The sequence below is a fragment of the Lonchura striata genome, chromosome 14 (assembly GCF_046129695.1).
Source record: "Lonchura striata isolate bLonStr1 chromosome 14, bLonStr1.mat, whole genome shotgun sequence".
NCBI lineage: Eukaryota > Metazoa > Chordata > Aves > Passeriformes > Estrildidae > Lonchura > Lonchura striata.
In genome coordinates, this window is record NC_134616.1 from 16,237,138 (window position 1) to 16,252,557 (window position 15,420).

At 49.7% G+C, this 15,420-nt stretch overlaps 1 protein-coding gene across 13 annotated transcripts in view; it reads left to right on the plus strand.

Moving 5' to 3' along the window:
* ARHGEF9 (Cdc42 guanine nucleotide exchange factor 9) overlaps positions 1-13,971 on the plus strand; it is a 161,633-nt gene extending 147,662 nt beyond the window's left edge. For 10 of the 13 annotated variants that reach the window (XM_021525291.3, XM_021525294.3, XM_021525301.3 and 7 more), the window contains 2 exons: positions 135-203; positions 10,111-10,375. In XM_021525291.3, the coding sequence (XP_021380966.1) occupies positions 135-203; positions 10,111-10,292 (251 nt within the window). In that variant the 3' untranslated portion in view covers positions 10,293-10,375. The other 3 variants (XM_021525292.3, XM_021525293.2, XM_077786572.1) reach the window with 3 other exon arrangements.
* Positions 13,972-15,420: the final 1,449 nt, after the last annotated feature.

Here is a 15,420-nt window from a genome sequence, read left to right on the forward strand (position 1 = left end):
GGAAGAGTTGATTTTCTGTAGAACACCCAGAGCATTCTGAGTTTGCAAACAGTGCAGAGCATCCCCCTCCCCAAAAGGAAATGAGGCTTTGTGAGCAACCTTCTGAATTGTGTTTGCCGTGTTCCCTTTTCCAGGCTTTGAAATTTCTGAGAATCAAAAGCGGCAAGCGGCAATGACAGTAAAGAAAGTCAGTAAGCAAAAAGGTAACCGGCAACACGCTCTGTGCCTGGTGATGTGAGGGTGGAGCGGGCTGGGCTGAATCCTGCTGGGTTAGGATCCAGCATCCCCTCAACTTCCCCCTCCCTTCTCTTTTTATATCAAATACCGTTTGTGCTTTGTATCCTTCCTTAATGTATCTGTGGGCCAAATTAATCTCTGGTCGAAGGTGGTTGAAAGCCAGTGGAACTGCACCAGAGATGAATTTGATCTCGTGTCTCCAGTCTGATGTCCAGAAGCTGTCCCTGGGGGCAGAAATCTATCTCAGTTGTTTATCTCAGGCTGAAATGGGAGTGAGTGTGGAGGTGTGTAGAGGTTCTGCTAATTCCCAAAGTCTCCCATTAGCAAAAAAAAAAAAAAAGAAAAAAAAAAGAAAAAAAATTTGCTAAAATGCTGGAACTGGGGAGGGAGTACCCCTTTCCTGCTGCTGGAAAGGAAAGGGACACTCTTGTTTCCCTGGGGCTGCCTGTAACTTTTTAAAGACAGCACAGTAGCATCAACTCTAGGAAATAAAGTATTTTAGTAAAGACACTGTACCTCTGGAATGTCAGATTCATTTCCCCAGCCAGGCAGGCTGCAGCCAGCTGAGCAATGCCCTGCCTGGTGTTAGGCAGAGCCTCAACTGGCCAAAGCCAGCGTTAATTCTCTCTCGCAATAACTCTTGCAGCTACAGGTTTTGAAATACTCAACACAGAGGGAAGGTCAGAGAGCTCGTTCCTCAAGTTCTCCAAAGCTTCACACAGTTGTGGATGTATTGATTTGTTACCAAAGTACCATAGCACAAGTAGGCCTACAAGTGGGTTTTGAGAGAGCTCCTCAAGGCTTGGCTCAGGTCAGGTGCAGGCAGGTCGGTCCCCGCTCTGTGCAGATGTTTTGGGGGGTTTTGCAGAAGCTGAAGGACCTCTTTGCTTTCTGCCTCACCTGTGTGTTGTCTACTGGCTTTGCTGGTCCAGGAGTGGTTTGCCAGGCCAGCTGTGAACTCCTTGGTTTGCTGTGTCTCTCCATTGTCATCAGTCTTCTCCTCTCTACTAACTTCTTCTGTTGTCTCCTGAGATGTTCTCTAAAAACTCTCCTGGCCAGATGTTCTGAGCTCAGAGTGTGCACACCCAGAGCAGGCCCAGGTGCCTCACACTGTCCCCGTGCCCTGTCACAGCCCCTCAGCACCTGCATGTCTGTCCCTCAGCACGGGAGCATCCACAGGGCTCGTGGAGCTGCACTGGGAGAGAGCCTGACTTGCATGACTGCCGTGACAAAGCGAGGTTCAATTATTGCTAGCTGTTCAGTTCATTATATTATTAATTAATAGAGGTATTAATTAATAATTGTACTGTTCAGCCAGTAAGTGACACAGTTGGGAGGTGCCTGAGCATGCCTGCCAGTATTCCCACGTAAATTACTGGACTTGCATCCTGACAAATACAATCTGCCTGACAAGACTTGTGTCTTACACAGCAATTGCTCTCTGTCTGCTCTTTGTCTTTCTCTCTCTTTCTCTCTGAGATGAAAAAGGAGGGGTTGTTATCTTGGGCTTCTCGGACTATGAAATTCATTAGCTCCTAAAACAGCAGTCAGCATTTCTGGAGTGAAGAACAAGCTTAGGCTGTGGCACTGGCAGTTCTTTTTATGGGATTAAGTCCTCGAGCCAGACAGAAGTTCAGTCATACCCCAGCACTGAGTTAAGCGCAGCCTGGTTGGTTTTAGGGTGTGAAATCTGAAAAACAACAAATAGAGTCTTTAAAACAGTAGCTTTATATTCTTTGCCCTACCCTGAGGTGATCATAGCCCAGTCTCAGGTTGATTAAATTAAATATTGACACTGAGAACTCTTAGTTTTGTTACTCTGTGGTTTGTCCTGTGCCCAAGACCCAACGAGAGGCACGAGGCTGCCAGAGCAGGGAGCTGCTGGCACTGCTCAGAAGAGGGAGGTAGGAGGAAACTCCTGAGAGCTGGCTTTTGGTGACTGATTTTTAAAATCTTGCCCTATGCATTTCACAGATGTTGACAACGTTCTATTTTGCCAAGAGCTTGGCAGCACTTGGGGCTGCAGGTGTGCCTGTGCCAGGGGCTGTGCTGCTGCCTCTGTCCCCCCACAGCACCACTGGAGCCTTGGAAAAGGGCTTGGAGCTGCTTTTGGAGCATCACTCGTACCTAAAAAGCAGGGAAGGCCTTCAGAAGGAGGAATAGGTTACTGTATTCAATAGATTAATTAATTTAAATGCAGGATGGTCTCAGTGGCTGCAGCAGGGCTTGACAGCCCAGCAGCTCGAGGTGCTGCCAGCCCGGCTCCTGTGTCACAGGATGCCTATTACAGACTTGTTCCTAGATAATCTCACTTGTTCCCTGCACCTCTTAAATGGGAAACCATGGTAATTCCCCTGTCAGAGAACACTTAAGGAAGAGAGAAAAGCCATGAAGGAGGTGAAATGGAAAATGCAATCAACTTTGTTAGAGGTGAAGCAGAAAAACATTTTTCAAATAGTATAAACTGCTGCTTATTTCATGCACTGTTGTACCACACCTCCCAGAAGTATTGCTCTGGAGATGGCTGGCATGTGTTTGAGAAAGAGGCATTTAGACCTCTGCTGGCTGCAGCAGGAGAGGGGGAGAGCAGCTGAGAGCAGCAGAAGAAACCTTTAAACTCTTCTTTTTAAAGGAACAGGACCTTTATCCAGGTGATTAAGTGGGAGCGCTCTCCGAGTGTTCTGAGAAGTGTTTGATGCCCGGCTGAGGGTGCTGTGTGGGGCAGCAGCCCCCTCGTGGCTCTCAGGTGTGCCCAGCAACGTGTGCAGGGCCAGGCTCCCTGCCAGACCCACCTAATGCTGGGCAGCAGCCCAGGATCTGCACTCCTTCTTGGATTGGGCAGAACATCATATTAGACCAGGTGCCTTAACACAGCATTCAACCAATTTTTGGTCTTCTTGAAGTCCATTAGACATGCAGTGGGTGGGTGCTGCTGGCTCTGCACCTCAGTGACAGAGAAAAGGGCTGGTTGCTGCTGTTTGCCTTTTGCATTGATTGTTCAAGGTTTTGCCTCTTGGTTCTGCCCTTCAGTGGCACTGTGGGAACTGGGAATAGAATTCAGTGTGGTGTCTCCTAGAAATAGTGAAGTAATGGGAGAAATTTATTTGCTTTATCTTAGAAAAACAAGCAAAGCCCCTCCCTGCAGCCCCTAGCAGGCTGCAGCCAGGCAGGAGGGCAGGTTCTGTGCAGAGCCTGGGTCCCACTGGGCACCACGAGGGTGGCACTGGCCTCTTCTGCCAGCACTGTGCTTGTCTCTGACTGAAAGAGTGGAAACTGCCTGGAAAATGGATCCCTTGTGGCTCTCCAGTCCATTCTTAATGTAGACAAAGGTTAATCGAGGGTAATTTTCCCATTTCTAAGCATTTGAAAATGGAAGCTCATGGAGTGCCTCCCTCCATGAGGGGCCTCTGTTCCCTGGCCACTTGTGATCCCCCCCTCCAGGGGTTGGTGTTTGCAGCCTGCAGAAACACTCTGATCCCCAGCTCTGTCCACATCTGGCCCCTTTCAGGACAGCCTATCCACAGAAGGGGTATTTGTTCATATTCCTAGCAGCTGCCAGCCAGTGGTGTCAGGGAATTAAAGGTCCTCCCAGGAAGGAGACTCCATTCTTAAAGCACCATTGCCCACTTCTGGAAAAGGAAATGTCTGTTGAGATTTAAATAAGTGACCTTAATGTGAGCTGGGGGTGTGTCCCACCTCAGGAGAGCTCTTGAGCCCCACACTACACCCAGCGCCTCTCCCTGCCCTGTGCACCCTTTCCCCAGGAGATGCCTTCAGCCCTGACAGGTCTTTGGGATGAGGTAAGCAGAGATTCAGTCAGCATCACCTGAGATGCTGCCACTAAACCTGCCCTTGAGCACAGCCATGCAAACCCAGGAGGGGTTAACTCATCAGCCAGCATGAACTGCCTTGGCCTGTCACCAAACACCCTCTGAATCACTGGATTTTCCTGTTAATTTATTCCTTTCTGATCACTTGAGCTCACAGCCAACTATGTCATAAAAGCCCTGACCCAGACATGCAACAGCTTCTCTGACTTCCCCCACTTCTGCTCCCCCAGCAGCCCTGCACAGCACAGCTGGGCAGGACAGGGCTGACCAGTGGTGACCAGGGTCCCTCCCCTGGTTCTCCTGGCTCTTTATTCCCATTTTATTGCATCTTCCTCGCCGAGGAGATTGACGTGGCCCTGCTGTGCTTCCCCATCGGTTCACACGTGTAGGCACAGCCTCGGGGGATTGCAGGAGCCTGAGCATCCCAGCCCAATGCTCGGAAACAAAGAGGGGTATTTGCATTTTTGGATAATCAGGGTCACTTCCCTATTTTCGCAGCACAGGAGGTGAAGGAATGGAGCTGATTGTGTTGTCAGTGGTATTTCCCCACAGATTCAGGGTGATCTCAGAGTTTAGCCCATTTCTTGTAAAATCCAGACCCTACCAGTGCTCGGTGCTGTGGGTCCAGAGGCACCATCCCACTGATGGCATCTGGAATGCAGCTGGGGTGCTCAGCCTCCTCCAGAAACCAGTCAGATCTACCAGCTAAGGCAAATGAGGAATAAATCCTTGGCTGGGGGGCCTCTGAGGATGGTACTGGTGGCACTTGGTGAGCAAGTCCCCCCCAGGCAGTTTTTTGGTGAGATGTTAATGGCCCTTGTGGAAAGAGCCAAGGTGTTGACATCAATGACATGTTGAAATTCCCACTGAAGTAAGTCTGTGAGCCCCCTGCACCTTGAGTTTGGTGAGGGGTTTTAAGAAGGAGTTGCTCCCCAGAAGGTGAAAGCCATGGAGTGAGCTGTGTGATCAGGGTGCTGGGGGAGAGGGAGGCTCTACAAACACAGGATTGCAGGAATTCGTTTTCACCCAGCTCTGATGGATAAAGCCCCAGTATCATTTATTCCATCTTGCCTCGATTAGCTTTTCTTATCACACGAGGAATCATTATCTTAATGTGTGCTATAATGACATCAGGCTGCAGTAGCAGACTTGATAAATAGACTCCAGAAGGTCGGGTTAGCTCAGTGTGTGTAGGTAGATGTTGTGGTTGTCTGGGGAACATCAGGACATGAGATGACTGTTTCCTCCTGCGTTTCTCAAACTGCAGCCAGCCCTCTCCCTCCTGAACAGAGAAGGGAGGTTTGTGGCTAGAAAAGGGTGCTAAGGCATGTTCACCATCCCTGGGAATAGCAGGGTCTGGAGTGAAATCCTGGCTGTGTGAAGAGCCGTGGCTGAGGCACCACTGAAATTCCTCTGGAGCTGGGCAAGCGTAGCAAAGTGAGAGTTGGGTGATTCAACAAGGAGGTGAAAAGGGAGGAAATCCAGCTGGTCAGGACTGCCTGGGCAGGCAGAGGGTTCCTATTCCCAGCTCCATCCTCACCTCAGGGACAGCCAGCTCCAGACACATCCTTTGCCAGCTCTGCACATGGCCCAGGGAGTGGTGGGGCAGTGCTTTGAGATCCTCTGTTGAAATGTGCTGAAGAGGGCAAAGGGCTGGACCCACCCAGCCAGTTGTGCTCTTTTCTTTAACTTAAACTCGTTGCTGTGACAGGAATAATTAACCATAGAACAATTAGTGCTCTGGAGGCATGTCCATGGCTTCCCCACATGTGGGGTCATGGTATTCAGGAGGAAACTGAATCGGTGGGGTTTTTGAGCACCCCCTGAGAGATGCAAGTTGGCTGAGCTGCTGTTGAGCTCTGAGGGAGCTGGAAGTCTCCTGGCCAGGGCAGAAATGCCAGCAGGGGTGGCGATGTCATTGTCCCCTCCCCAGCTCTGGCTAATGAGCAGCATGAGACCTGGACAGCAGGGTGGGGGCAAAGCCTGGGAAATATCTGATCTAAGGATAAGCTAAAATCTCCTAGGTGGAGGACGGAGTAAACAGCTTGTAAGGCAAGTTTCCATGGTTGTGTGGAGGAGATGTGCGTGTTCTCCGTGTCTGTGTCGTGTGAGCCCGGGCAGGGGCATTGTCCTGCTGGATGATCCGTCTGCACGAGTCCCTGTGGGTTGCCTGTGGGTTACCAGCATGCTTCACGTGCTGCTGAAATCGTGTTGTAGCCTCAAAGAGAAGAGACACTTTGGGGGAAAAAAAAAAAAAAAACCAAAAAAAAAAACCCAACCTAGAAGGGCAAAATGAGACAGTTTTAAATCTTTTTAATCGTTTCATTCTGAGCTGAGAAATCCAAAAGGCTCCAAGTGACGTTGCCTGGTGCTATAAAAAGACATGATTTCAAGTGACAGCGCAGCATCTCTCACCAGTTTTGTCTAGCCAAATGATGAATCTGGGAATTTTCTTGTTCTCCTCGTGAGCAGCTCTCGCCAGCCCCGCCCTGTGAGCGATCCCTCCGTGCAGCTGCAGCCGCGCTGCACAATGAGGCACAAACCAGCAGAAGGAGCTCCAGCTCTGCCCGTGGGGTGGACTTGGCTGCTGGGCCTGAAATCGTTCCTTATCCATTGATTCTTCCCTTTGTGCTTTGAATTCCGCTCTCCACGCTGCCCAAAATTGCCTTGGAAAAGAGCTTTGCTCATTTCTTTCTGGTGAATTGCAGCGGAGTTATGGCTTTGCATATTAAAAAAATATCCATCAAGAGACAATTTTGCACGATGGCCCCGAGTTGTGATGAGGGAACAAACCACTTCAGAGCAGAACAGAAAAATACCTGCCTGCCAGACCTTTCCCAGAATTGCTCCTTCTTAGGATTGGAAGATGTGCAGATTAAGGTGAATCTTGCCCTCCCAGTTTCTGTTTTCCAGAACATGGGTGTGTCCAAAAAAAAAATGGAGAAGTCATTCTTGGGGCACCTCAGGCTATGGCAGAGTGCTGTCTCACACTTCCACAAGGAAATGTGTTCTGGGATGAGCAGAGCACAGTGGTTTTATTTGCATGTCCCACACACGGCGATGGTGCATGTCCTTGAGATCCACAGGTTTGATCCTTCAGGCCATTGGATAAACAAGAGAAATGTGAAACCTTCAGCTCCTTATACCAGTAGAACCAGCGAGGCGCTTTTGGCATTCATCCAGCCCAGATGTTGATGCCAGTAGCCCAGATGTTGATGCCAGTAGCCCAGATCCACAGGGCACACCTGTGGGAAGAGCTGCTTTATGGAGGGAGGGGGAAGGCTGTGCATGGGTGTGTTTCAAGCAAGGACAGACATCTTTCAGGAGTTTTGGAAAGAACTGAATGGGGTTTGGTGGGGATCTGGCCAGGGGAGTCTGCCCTTTTCCCTTTTGGAGAAGACAGACTGTGGATTCCATTCCTTGCAGTAACTCCATCACTGTCAGTGGACATCAGCCAGACTGTCCTTTCTCTACTTCTTCAGCTTTCCAAGTGCACAGCATTTTGCTGATCCAGGAGATTTCCTAGCATTTTGTATCGTCATTAAAATACATTAGTTCACTCTCCTCAAATTAGTTTAGAGGCAGTAAAGAACCCAGCCACAGGATGCCAAAGCCATGGGGCCATGTCACTAAAGCAAGGTGGCTTTAAGGACTTCCAAAGCTAAAAACAATTTCTGTGTTCCCCCCCACAGTAGCAGCTTTAGATTCACAGCTCTGCTGTTGTAGAACATGAGTAATTTTAGTGGCACGAGAACTGTGTGAGGTAATTTGTGATCAGCCTGAGAGCCAAAGCAGATTTATTTCCCAACTCTAGACATGTAAGGGACCTGTAACAGATCCTAACATTCCCACAGATCCTAAAATCCCTCTCCAGTCTCTGCCGGGAAAATTGGCCAAGGACTGGTGGTCTCCAGGAGAAGGTTGACACTCCTGGATGGGCTCAGGGCTGGAGTTTGTCCTCTGCAGTTGGTCTCATATTGGCCAGCCTGGAGATGGGCAGCTCGGAGCAGGACAGTGCCAGGAGAAGGGATGGGAGAGGTGGGCAGAGAGGAACTCAGTGCCGTGCCCTTGTGGGTTTCAGTCACACAGTGATTGAAATTCAAACTGTTCCTTGGAGTTCTGTAAAAGGAGGGTGGTGCAGAATTTGTGTCAGGTTTCCTGCAGCTGCCCCTGCCCAGGTGTGACCCCAGCACAGCTCTGGGGCTGCCCTCAGCTCTGCAGGTGGGAGACAGGGCTTGGGAAGACAGGGTAGAGAAGTCCTTGATGAGTGACTATTCCAGCATGCAGGTACAGCTGCAGAACATCTCCAGGTCGATCTCTCCAAGTAAGTTTGAACTGCTAATTGTGATGAATTTGTTAAAGGTTAATGAGTGTGAATCGCAGAGCAGTTTTTGCCCACTGTGAGGAATGATCTTGCTTATTCTCTACAGTGGACAAAGAGCTGTAGAAAATACAGTAAAGAAGGAGAAAACAGTTAGATGTACTCAAGACATTTCCATTTGGTCTGAACCTTTTGAGCATTGGTAAATTCCCTAGCAGGGAGAAGCGAATCAATTCTCTTCCCTAAAGACTCTTAGCCCTTACCCCAAAGAGGCCCTGCCTGCCAAGCAGCCCCTGGCCCAGCAGTGTGGTGAGCTCTGTGGGTGCCCTCGTGAGGCTTTCCCTGTGTGTCAGTGCCCGTCGTGTGCCGCCGTCCGTGCCCGGCCAGCGCTGGCGTGTCTGTGTGTGGTAGGAGCCGCATTGCTGTGCACACCTTGCTCTGGTACCTGGGTGCTAATCACCATATTTTGCCTTCTCCAGCACCTTCCCAGCCGAGGATCTCAAAGTGTTTTACAAACATTAATTAATTTAGCTTCACAACCCTCCTGTGAGGTAGGTGGGGGATGCCATCCCGCTGTCCAGATGAGGACACTGAGCTGCTTGGGGACAGTGGCCTCGCTGCTGTGGTTAAAGCCTGGGGAGGCAACGGCCCCCTCCTGCAGAAGGAAGAGCAGTTCTGCATGATCCAGAGATGGCCAGAGCTTACAGCAAGCTGCTCCACAGCCCTGCTCCTCTCTCCTTCCTGGAGTCATGGTTTCCAGCTGGCCCCACTGCCCCGAGGCTGAAGGAGGGGTTGTCTTTGTGGGGAAGGACATCCAGACTGTGTCACTGTGCCCCGTAGGCTGCACTTTGGTGGTGACACACATCCCTTCTGTTCCACTTCAGTCACCCAGAGCCACCCTTTACACACCATCCTTTACAACAGGATGCTGAAGCCCCCTCATTCCGTGGGAAAGCTGTAAGGGCAGCATCCCCTCTCCCCGTTCCTGCACAGGAGCCATGGCTCACCTGTGTGGGAATTGAACACCTCAACCCTAAAAGTGTAGCCTTGCCAGTCCATCCATTGCTCCCAGTTTGGATTGAGCAGAATCAGCCTTTTCTGCGTTTTGTGCAGCCGTTTTTGGGCTGAAACCAGACTGGTCAATTGAGAACAAACCCTATGGAAAAGTCCTGAACTGTTCTAAAGAACGAGTCGCCCTCTGTGTGGGCGCACCCCCGCAGGGTAGGGCTTCTTCCAGAGCAGCCCTGCTCCGTTCCGTGCGGGAACCGGAGCGGGGTGCTGCTCGGGGTCGTGCTCGGGGCTGGCCAGAGGGGCATGCTGGGGCAAGGCCGTTCTCCAGGGAGAGCTGGGAGGGAGGGTGAGCAGGAGCTTGGAACAGGAGTCCTTAAATCGGAGCGGGATGAGCTGGCCTCGGCGGGGCAGGGCCTGTCCCAGTTCTCCTGCTCACACGGGACTTTTCCATGAGGGCGGGCAGAGCTCTGCCCAACAAAAGTAAAGGATCCTGTCCCAGCCTTGGATCTTTGGCTTAGGGAGGCAGCTCGGAGCTGAGAGGTCAGGCAGGCGCTGAGATTGGAGATTGGCCAGCCCTGGCACGTCCTGGCGCGTGGGACCGGTTAAGGAGCGATAAGGAGCGATGAGAAGCAGTAGCATGACGAAGAACGACTATTGACCCAATTGCTCTTTGACTGATCTGTTTCTTTTTCCCCCCAATCATCGATGCAGGTGTGAGCTACTCCAAGTCGGTTCCTCCAGCCTACCCACCACCCCAGGATCCATTAAATCAGGGACAATACATGGTGACAGATGGCATATCCCAGTCCCAGGTCTTCGAGTTCACCGAACCCAGACGCAGCCAGGCACCATTCTGGCAAAACTTCAGCAGGTTAACACCATTCAAAAAATAATACCTAGAGAGATGGAGAATTTTAACTTAAAAGAACTAAAATTTAAAAAATAAAAATAAATAAAATTATATTTATAGATGGACCTTTTTTCGGAGAAGCACTGTTGCAACTAAATATATATACATATATATATGTATACACACATTTTAAAAATAATAATATATATACATATATGTATATATATAGAAGGACCAAAAACTTTTTTTGTTGTTTTTGGGAAGTAATCTGCTACTAGATACTAGGAAGCACCAATGATTTCTAACCATGTGACCTGTTTTATTTTATTTTATTCCATTGGTTGGACATCTCTTTTTGTTGTTTTTTTCTTTTTTTACCCTGTTTTCCTTCATTTTCATCCGAGTCGTCACTGGCATCCCAGAATGCTTTCTCGCTTGTGTGACTCCGTCATGGAACTTCCTCATGGACTTCATTGGTGTATATTTTCTTTGATTTTATTTATGGGGGGGGTGTTGTTTGTTTTTTGGAGTGCTGGGAGGTCTCTGCTCCCTGTCCCTCCCCCGGCTGTCCCCAGTCCCCAGCCGGGGCGGGCCCGGCTGTCCCTGTCCTGCATCCCCGGTCTGACTCGTGCCTGTCTGGATGTGCTCCCTGTGCTCCCGCTCCGCTGCGCAGTATTTCTCTGGCTTTAACTGTTCTCTCGTGGGCAGGTGAAACCCAGCAGAAGGGCAAGCAGCTATTTAGGAAGTGAGGGATGGGTTTTCCTCAGTCCATCTTTTGCGTTTTTTTAAGCACTTGTCTTTTTCTCAGTTTGGTGTGATTTGTTCACACTCGGAGTAAGACGGAGAAAAGAGAATCAGGGGCTTTTCTTCTTTTTTTGCTTTGTTTCTGTGGGCTTATCTTTGATTTATTTTCTTTTCAAGCTGAGACATTTGAAAAGCCCACTCCTATCTTTGTTTTCCATGCAAAGATAAAAGCTTAAAAACCGATGGCTTCATGCCTCCATTGCAGAGAGGAAAATTGGCTCCGAGGCTCCGAGAAGCGGCCAGTTTTCTGTCTTCAGGAACTAAGGTCCCATCCTTTGGCCACACTCAGCCTGCACAGCAGCACCTAACGAAGCACTAATTGCCATTTGCAGGAGCAGTGACCCCAAAAGTGGGCTGCTCTCAGTGCCTGCCCCACGCCGAGTCCCCCCAGCTCTGCCCCGTTAGCAGAAGGATCCTTGCCCCAGCCCTGGGAGTGCCCACCTGAGGTTAAGCCCGAGCTGCAGAGGAGCTGAGAGCTCCTTGCAGCAGCTGTGGGTGAGGCTGGGCAGCGTGGCCGTGGCTCTGTGCCCAGTCCCAGCTGCTGCTGGTCCAGTCCAGGCCCCCCCGTGTCTCCTGGAGGGGTCAGGGCAGTGGGCCTGGGGTGATGGACCAGCCCAACCCTCCAGGTCTCTTTCTCTCTCTTTTTCTCCCTCTGGAGATTCCCAGCTCTATTTTTAAAGACCCTTCCTACAATTTCAGCTTTAAGTACATTTGTTTGCAAGTGCAGGAGCTTATGGTTAAGCTTGTAAAACAGACCATTGTCAGGAGGAGGATTTTTCTTTTTCCTAGGGCAAATGAGACTGTTTAACTAGATTTAGAAGATGAACTTGAAATCTTTTCAGAGCTATTCTGCAAGCTCCTTTGAAAATGTGGGATGAAGTGATTGATCAGGGTATTTGTCATTTTCTTTGGAATCTGATCCACCACATAAGCACCCCAGGACAAAGAGTGTGGAGATATATTTTTTGGCTTTTTTTTTTTTGTTTTTTTTTTTTCCCTGAGAAATCCAAGTGAATGGGAAGAACAGGGAGTGTGATTTCATTGTTTCCATGGAGCCTGGTTTTATTTCAGGGCATGTCACAAGGGTGGCATTATTTTTATCTAAATCCAAAAAGAATCTCTCTTATACTTTTGAATAATCTAGAAACTATCAATAACCAGCAAAGCCAGATTAGTGTTTTGGAGAGGAGGAGTGGCCCTCTGTGACAGGCAGCAGGCAAACACCAGGAATCCCAAACAGGAAGCAACCCAGTTTTATATCCGATATTATTTTTATGCTCTTTTGTATCTTTGCATTTTTATGGCTAGATTTTAATGTGGGATATATAGCAAATATTGTTTTGTTTCTTTAACAGAGTGGGTATTTAAAGCAGTGCATGAGATGGGTTCTCATCAGTTAACTGAAATGTTTTACTCTTTGTGTATGGCTGGAGAGAGGCAGAGAGAGAGAGAGAGAAAGAGAGAGAGATTCCAAAATGTTGTCAACATGATGAAAATTTCACTTAGTCCTTTTGCCTTTTTAATTGCTTAGGGAAAAAAAAAAAAAAACAACCAAGTAACAAGCACATTAGTTAAGCCTGTTCATTTACTGTTTTGTGCCTCAGAGAGTGAGAATGAGACATCCATAATTTTTATGAGAAGATGCTTCCTAAATATTCAGCACTAGGAAAAAAGAAACACCACCGCCACACCATTATTTGCATCATAAATCAAGATCTGACAAGGCCACTTGTTGGACTCGCAGCTTCTTTGTTAAGTGGGAAGCCCGCCCGGGCAGCGCCGCTCGCGCTGGCGCTGGCACAGCGGCCGCAGGGACGAGGGGCTTGGCTCTCGGGCCTTCAAGAAAGCTCCTCCCCTCCATAAATTGCCAAGGTGCTGCAGGAGATGGAGCATTGGCACAAAGAAGAACCAGCACTGGGTCCCACTTGACCTGCTGTGGCTGTCCCAGCAGGGAGCAGGGCTGGAGCGTGTGTGACAGCGCTGGGAGCAGCGCCCATGCAGACGGGGGTGACTTGACTGAGCATCTGGTACAGACTTTGCATTCCAATGCCAGACAGGAGGAACCCACTTCCCATTCCATATGCAGAAAAAAGAGAGTTGTAACAAACTTACATGTTTACGGTATTTCTCTGGCTGAATCTATATATATATATATATAAATATATATATAAAAATAAAAAGAAACCCTCTTCCCTAGGCAAATGACATGCATTGCCCTTAACCTAGACACTAGAACAGAGGATCTAAATTCAAGACTTTCGCCTCCCCACCCTCTCCAAAAAGTCAAACAAGAACCAACCTAGGTGCATCTAACAGTTGTAAATAGAAAATACTACATAGAGAAATATATTTGAAATTTGTTTCAGTTTCTGGATGGGCACCAGCCGTCCATTGCAATGTTATTGATAGTACACTGTGGTGCTTTGGGTTTCTGGTTTTGTTCTCTTTATGCTCTGTCATCTTTTCATTGCAGCTACATTTCAGGGAACATGTATATTTAGTAGCTATTGTAAGTTCTGCATGGCATCACCAAGCTTATTTTTCCTTAAGAAGAAAAGAAGAGTCTGTAGGAGCTTAAAGGCACTATGACGACAGGGACTTGTAGCAGAGAATTAAAAAAAAAAAAAAAAAAGGTTTTTAAAATTCTAGTTTGAAGCCAAATACTGATATTTTAGTGCTTTTGGGGTTTTAACAGTAAGAGCAAAAAAAGAAAAAAAAAAAGAAAAAAAGGATTTTGGTAACCCAGCTGATCCGCACTTGCCAGTTTTATTATTTTGTTTATATTGGACTGTTTGACCCTGTCAAACAAGTGTCAAAGTTGTGTGTATAAAACAAAAAAAAGTGTTTTAAAAGTGTTGTAAAGACACTGAGCCTTATGAAAATATTTATGGAATTAAATAAAAAGAAGTGAAAAGGCATCTGAAGGCATTTTAAATCATTTTCCTCAGAGCGGGGTCACCCTTCTCCCAAGGCTGAGCATCGGGTGGGGCTCCAGTGACCACCGAGACAGCCGTGTGCCACCAAAAAGTAGGATTGTCCCGGAAAAATGTCCCTGCCCTTGCTTTGTGCCCTCCCCCTGAACCGAGAGAACTGATGAGGACAGAATCCCTGGCAGGGGCTGCTCGAGTGCAGCTCGGATCAAACGCGCCTTTCAATCCTTTCTGTCCCCGCCGTGCCCGGCTCCCAGCCCGCGGGGACAGCCGGGCTCTGCGGACACACACCCCAGATGTGAGCAGCTGTGAGCAGCCCAGATGTGCTGTGAGCATCCCAGATGTGCTCTGAGCACCCCAGATGTGCTCTGAGCAGCCCTGATATGCTGTGAGCACCCCAGATGTGCTGTGAGCACCCCAGATGTGCTGTGAGCATCACAGATGTGCTGTCAGCACCCCAGATGTGCTGTCAGCACCCCAGATGTGCAGTGAGCAGCCGCAGGCACAGCTCGGAGCCTGTGGAATAGAGCAGGGTGGGATTCCAGGGGAGGGAGCCGGGCCACACCCGGCTCTGCTGCAGAGTCCTGGCCCTGGACAAGGAACGGGGGATTATCCCAGACAAGCCAGGTGCTCTCTCCAGCCCCAGTGGCATTTCCCAGGTAAGGCAGGTGAGCTGTGTATTTCTAGATAGCCTAAAAATGCCATTAGGACCAGGAAAAGGGGTTGGGAGCAGTGCCTGTTGTCCCACAGTGCTGCTGGAAATGGTCCCAGCCGGATTGCTCCGTTTTCAGGGAGGGCTTTCCTCTCGTCCTCTCTGCCCTGGGCTCTCTGTTGGGGTGAGCAGTGAGCAGGGTTCCACCACACATCCCGCACGGGTGAGGGAACCAGTCAGGGCAGTAAAACCCCACAAACCCCAAGGAACTCTGCTCTGAGAGGATGAGGGAGAGGAGAGAGGCAAAGCGGGGCCGCACTTTGAGCAGCTTCAGGAGCAGACTCGCGCAGACCTCAAACATCACAGCTTCACATCTGCCTCCCGCTTCAGCAACGCTCCCAGCCGAGCTTTTATCTCTTGCTTGCCTTGCTTGCGGTGGAGAGCACGCTGGGGCTGTGCTGGGGTCCCCTCTCCAAGCGATGCTGTTTCCCTCAGGGTGTCCCTGGAGTCCCCGGGCAGGAGGGAACAGCGGGGCAGCGCAGCCAAACTGGAGCTCCGTGTGGAACCTGCTCTTGGAGAGCTCCTCTGGCAGCCCGGCGGAGTTCTTGGCAGCGTTTTGCACTCCCCAGGTTTGCGGCAGGGCTGTGGGGAAGGATCCGCTGGGGATGCGCAGGAGCCCTGGCAGCAGCTCTGGTGCGCTCTGGGGGCAGGAGCCCCTCCGAGGCTTCCTGAGCTCCCGAGGAGCCCCGGCCCTGCCCGTCCCTCTCCCAGCCCCGCTCGCTGCT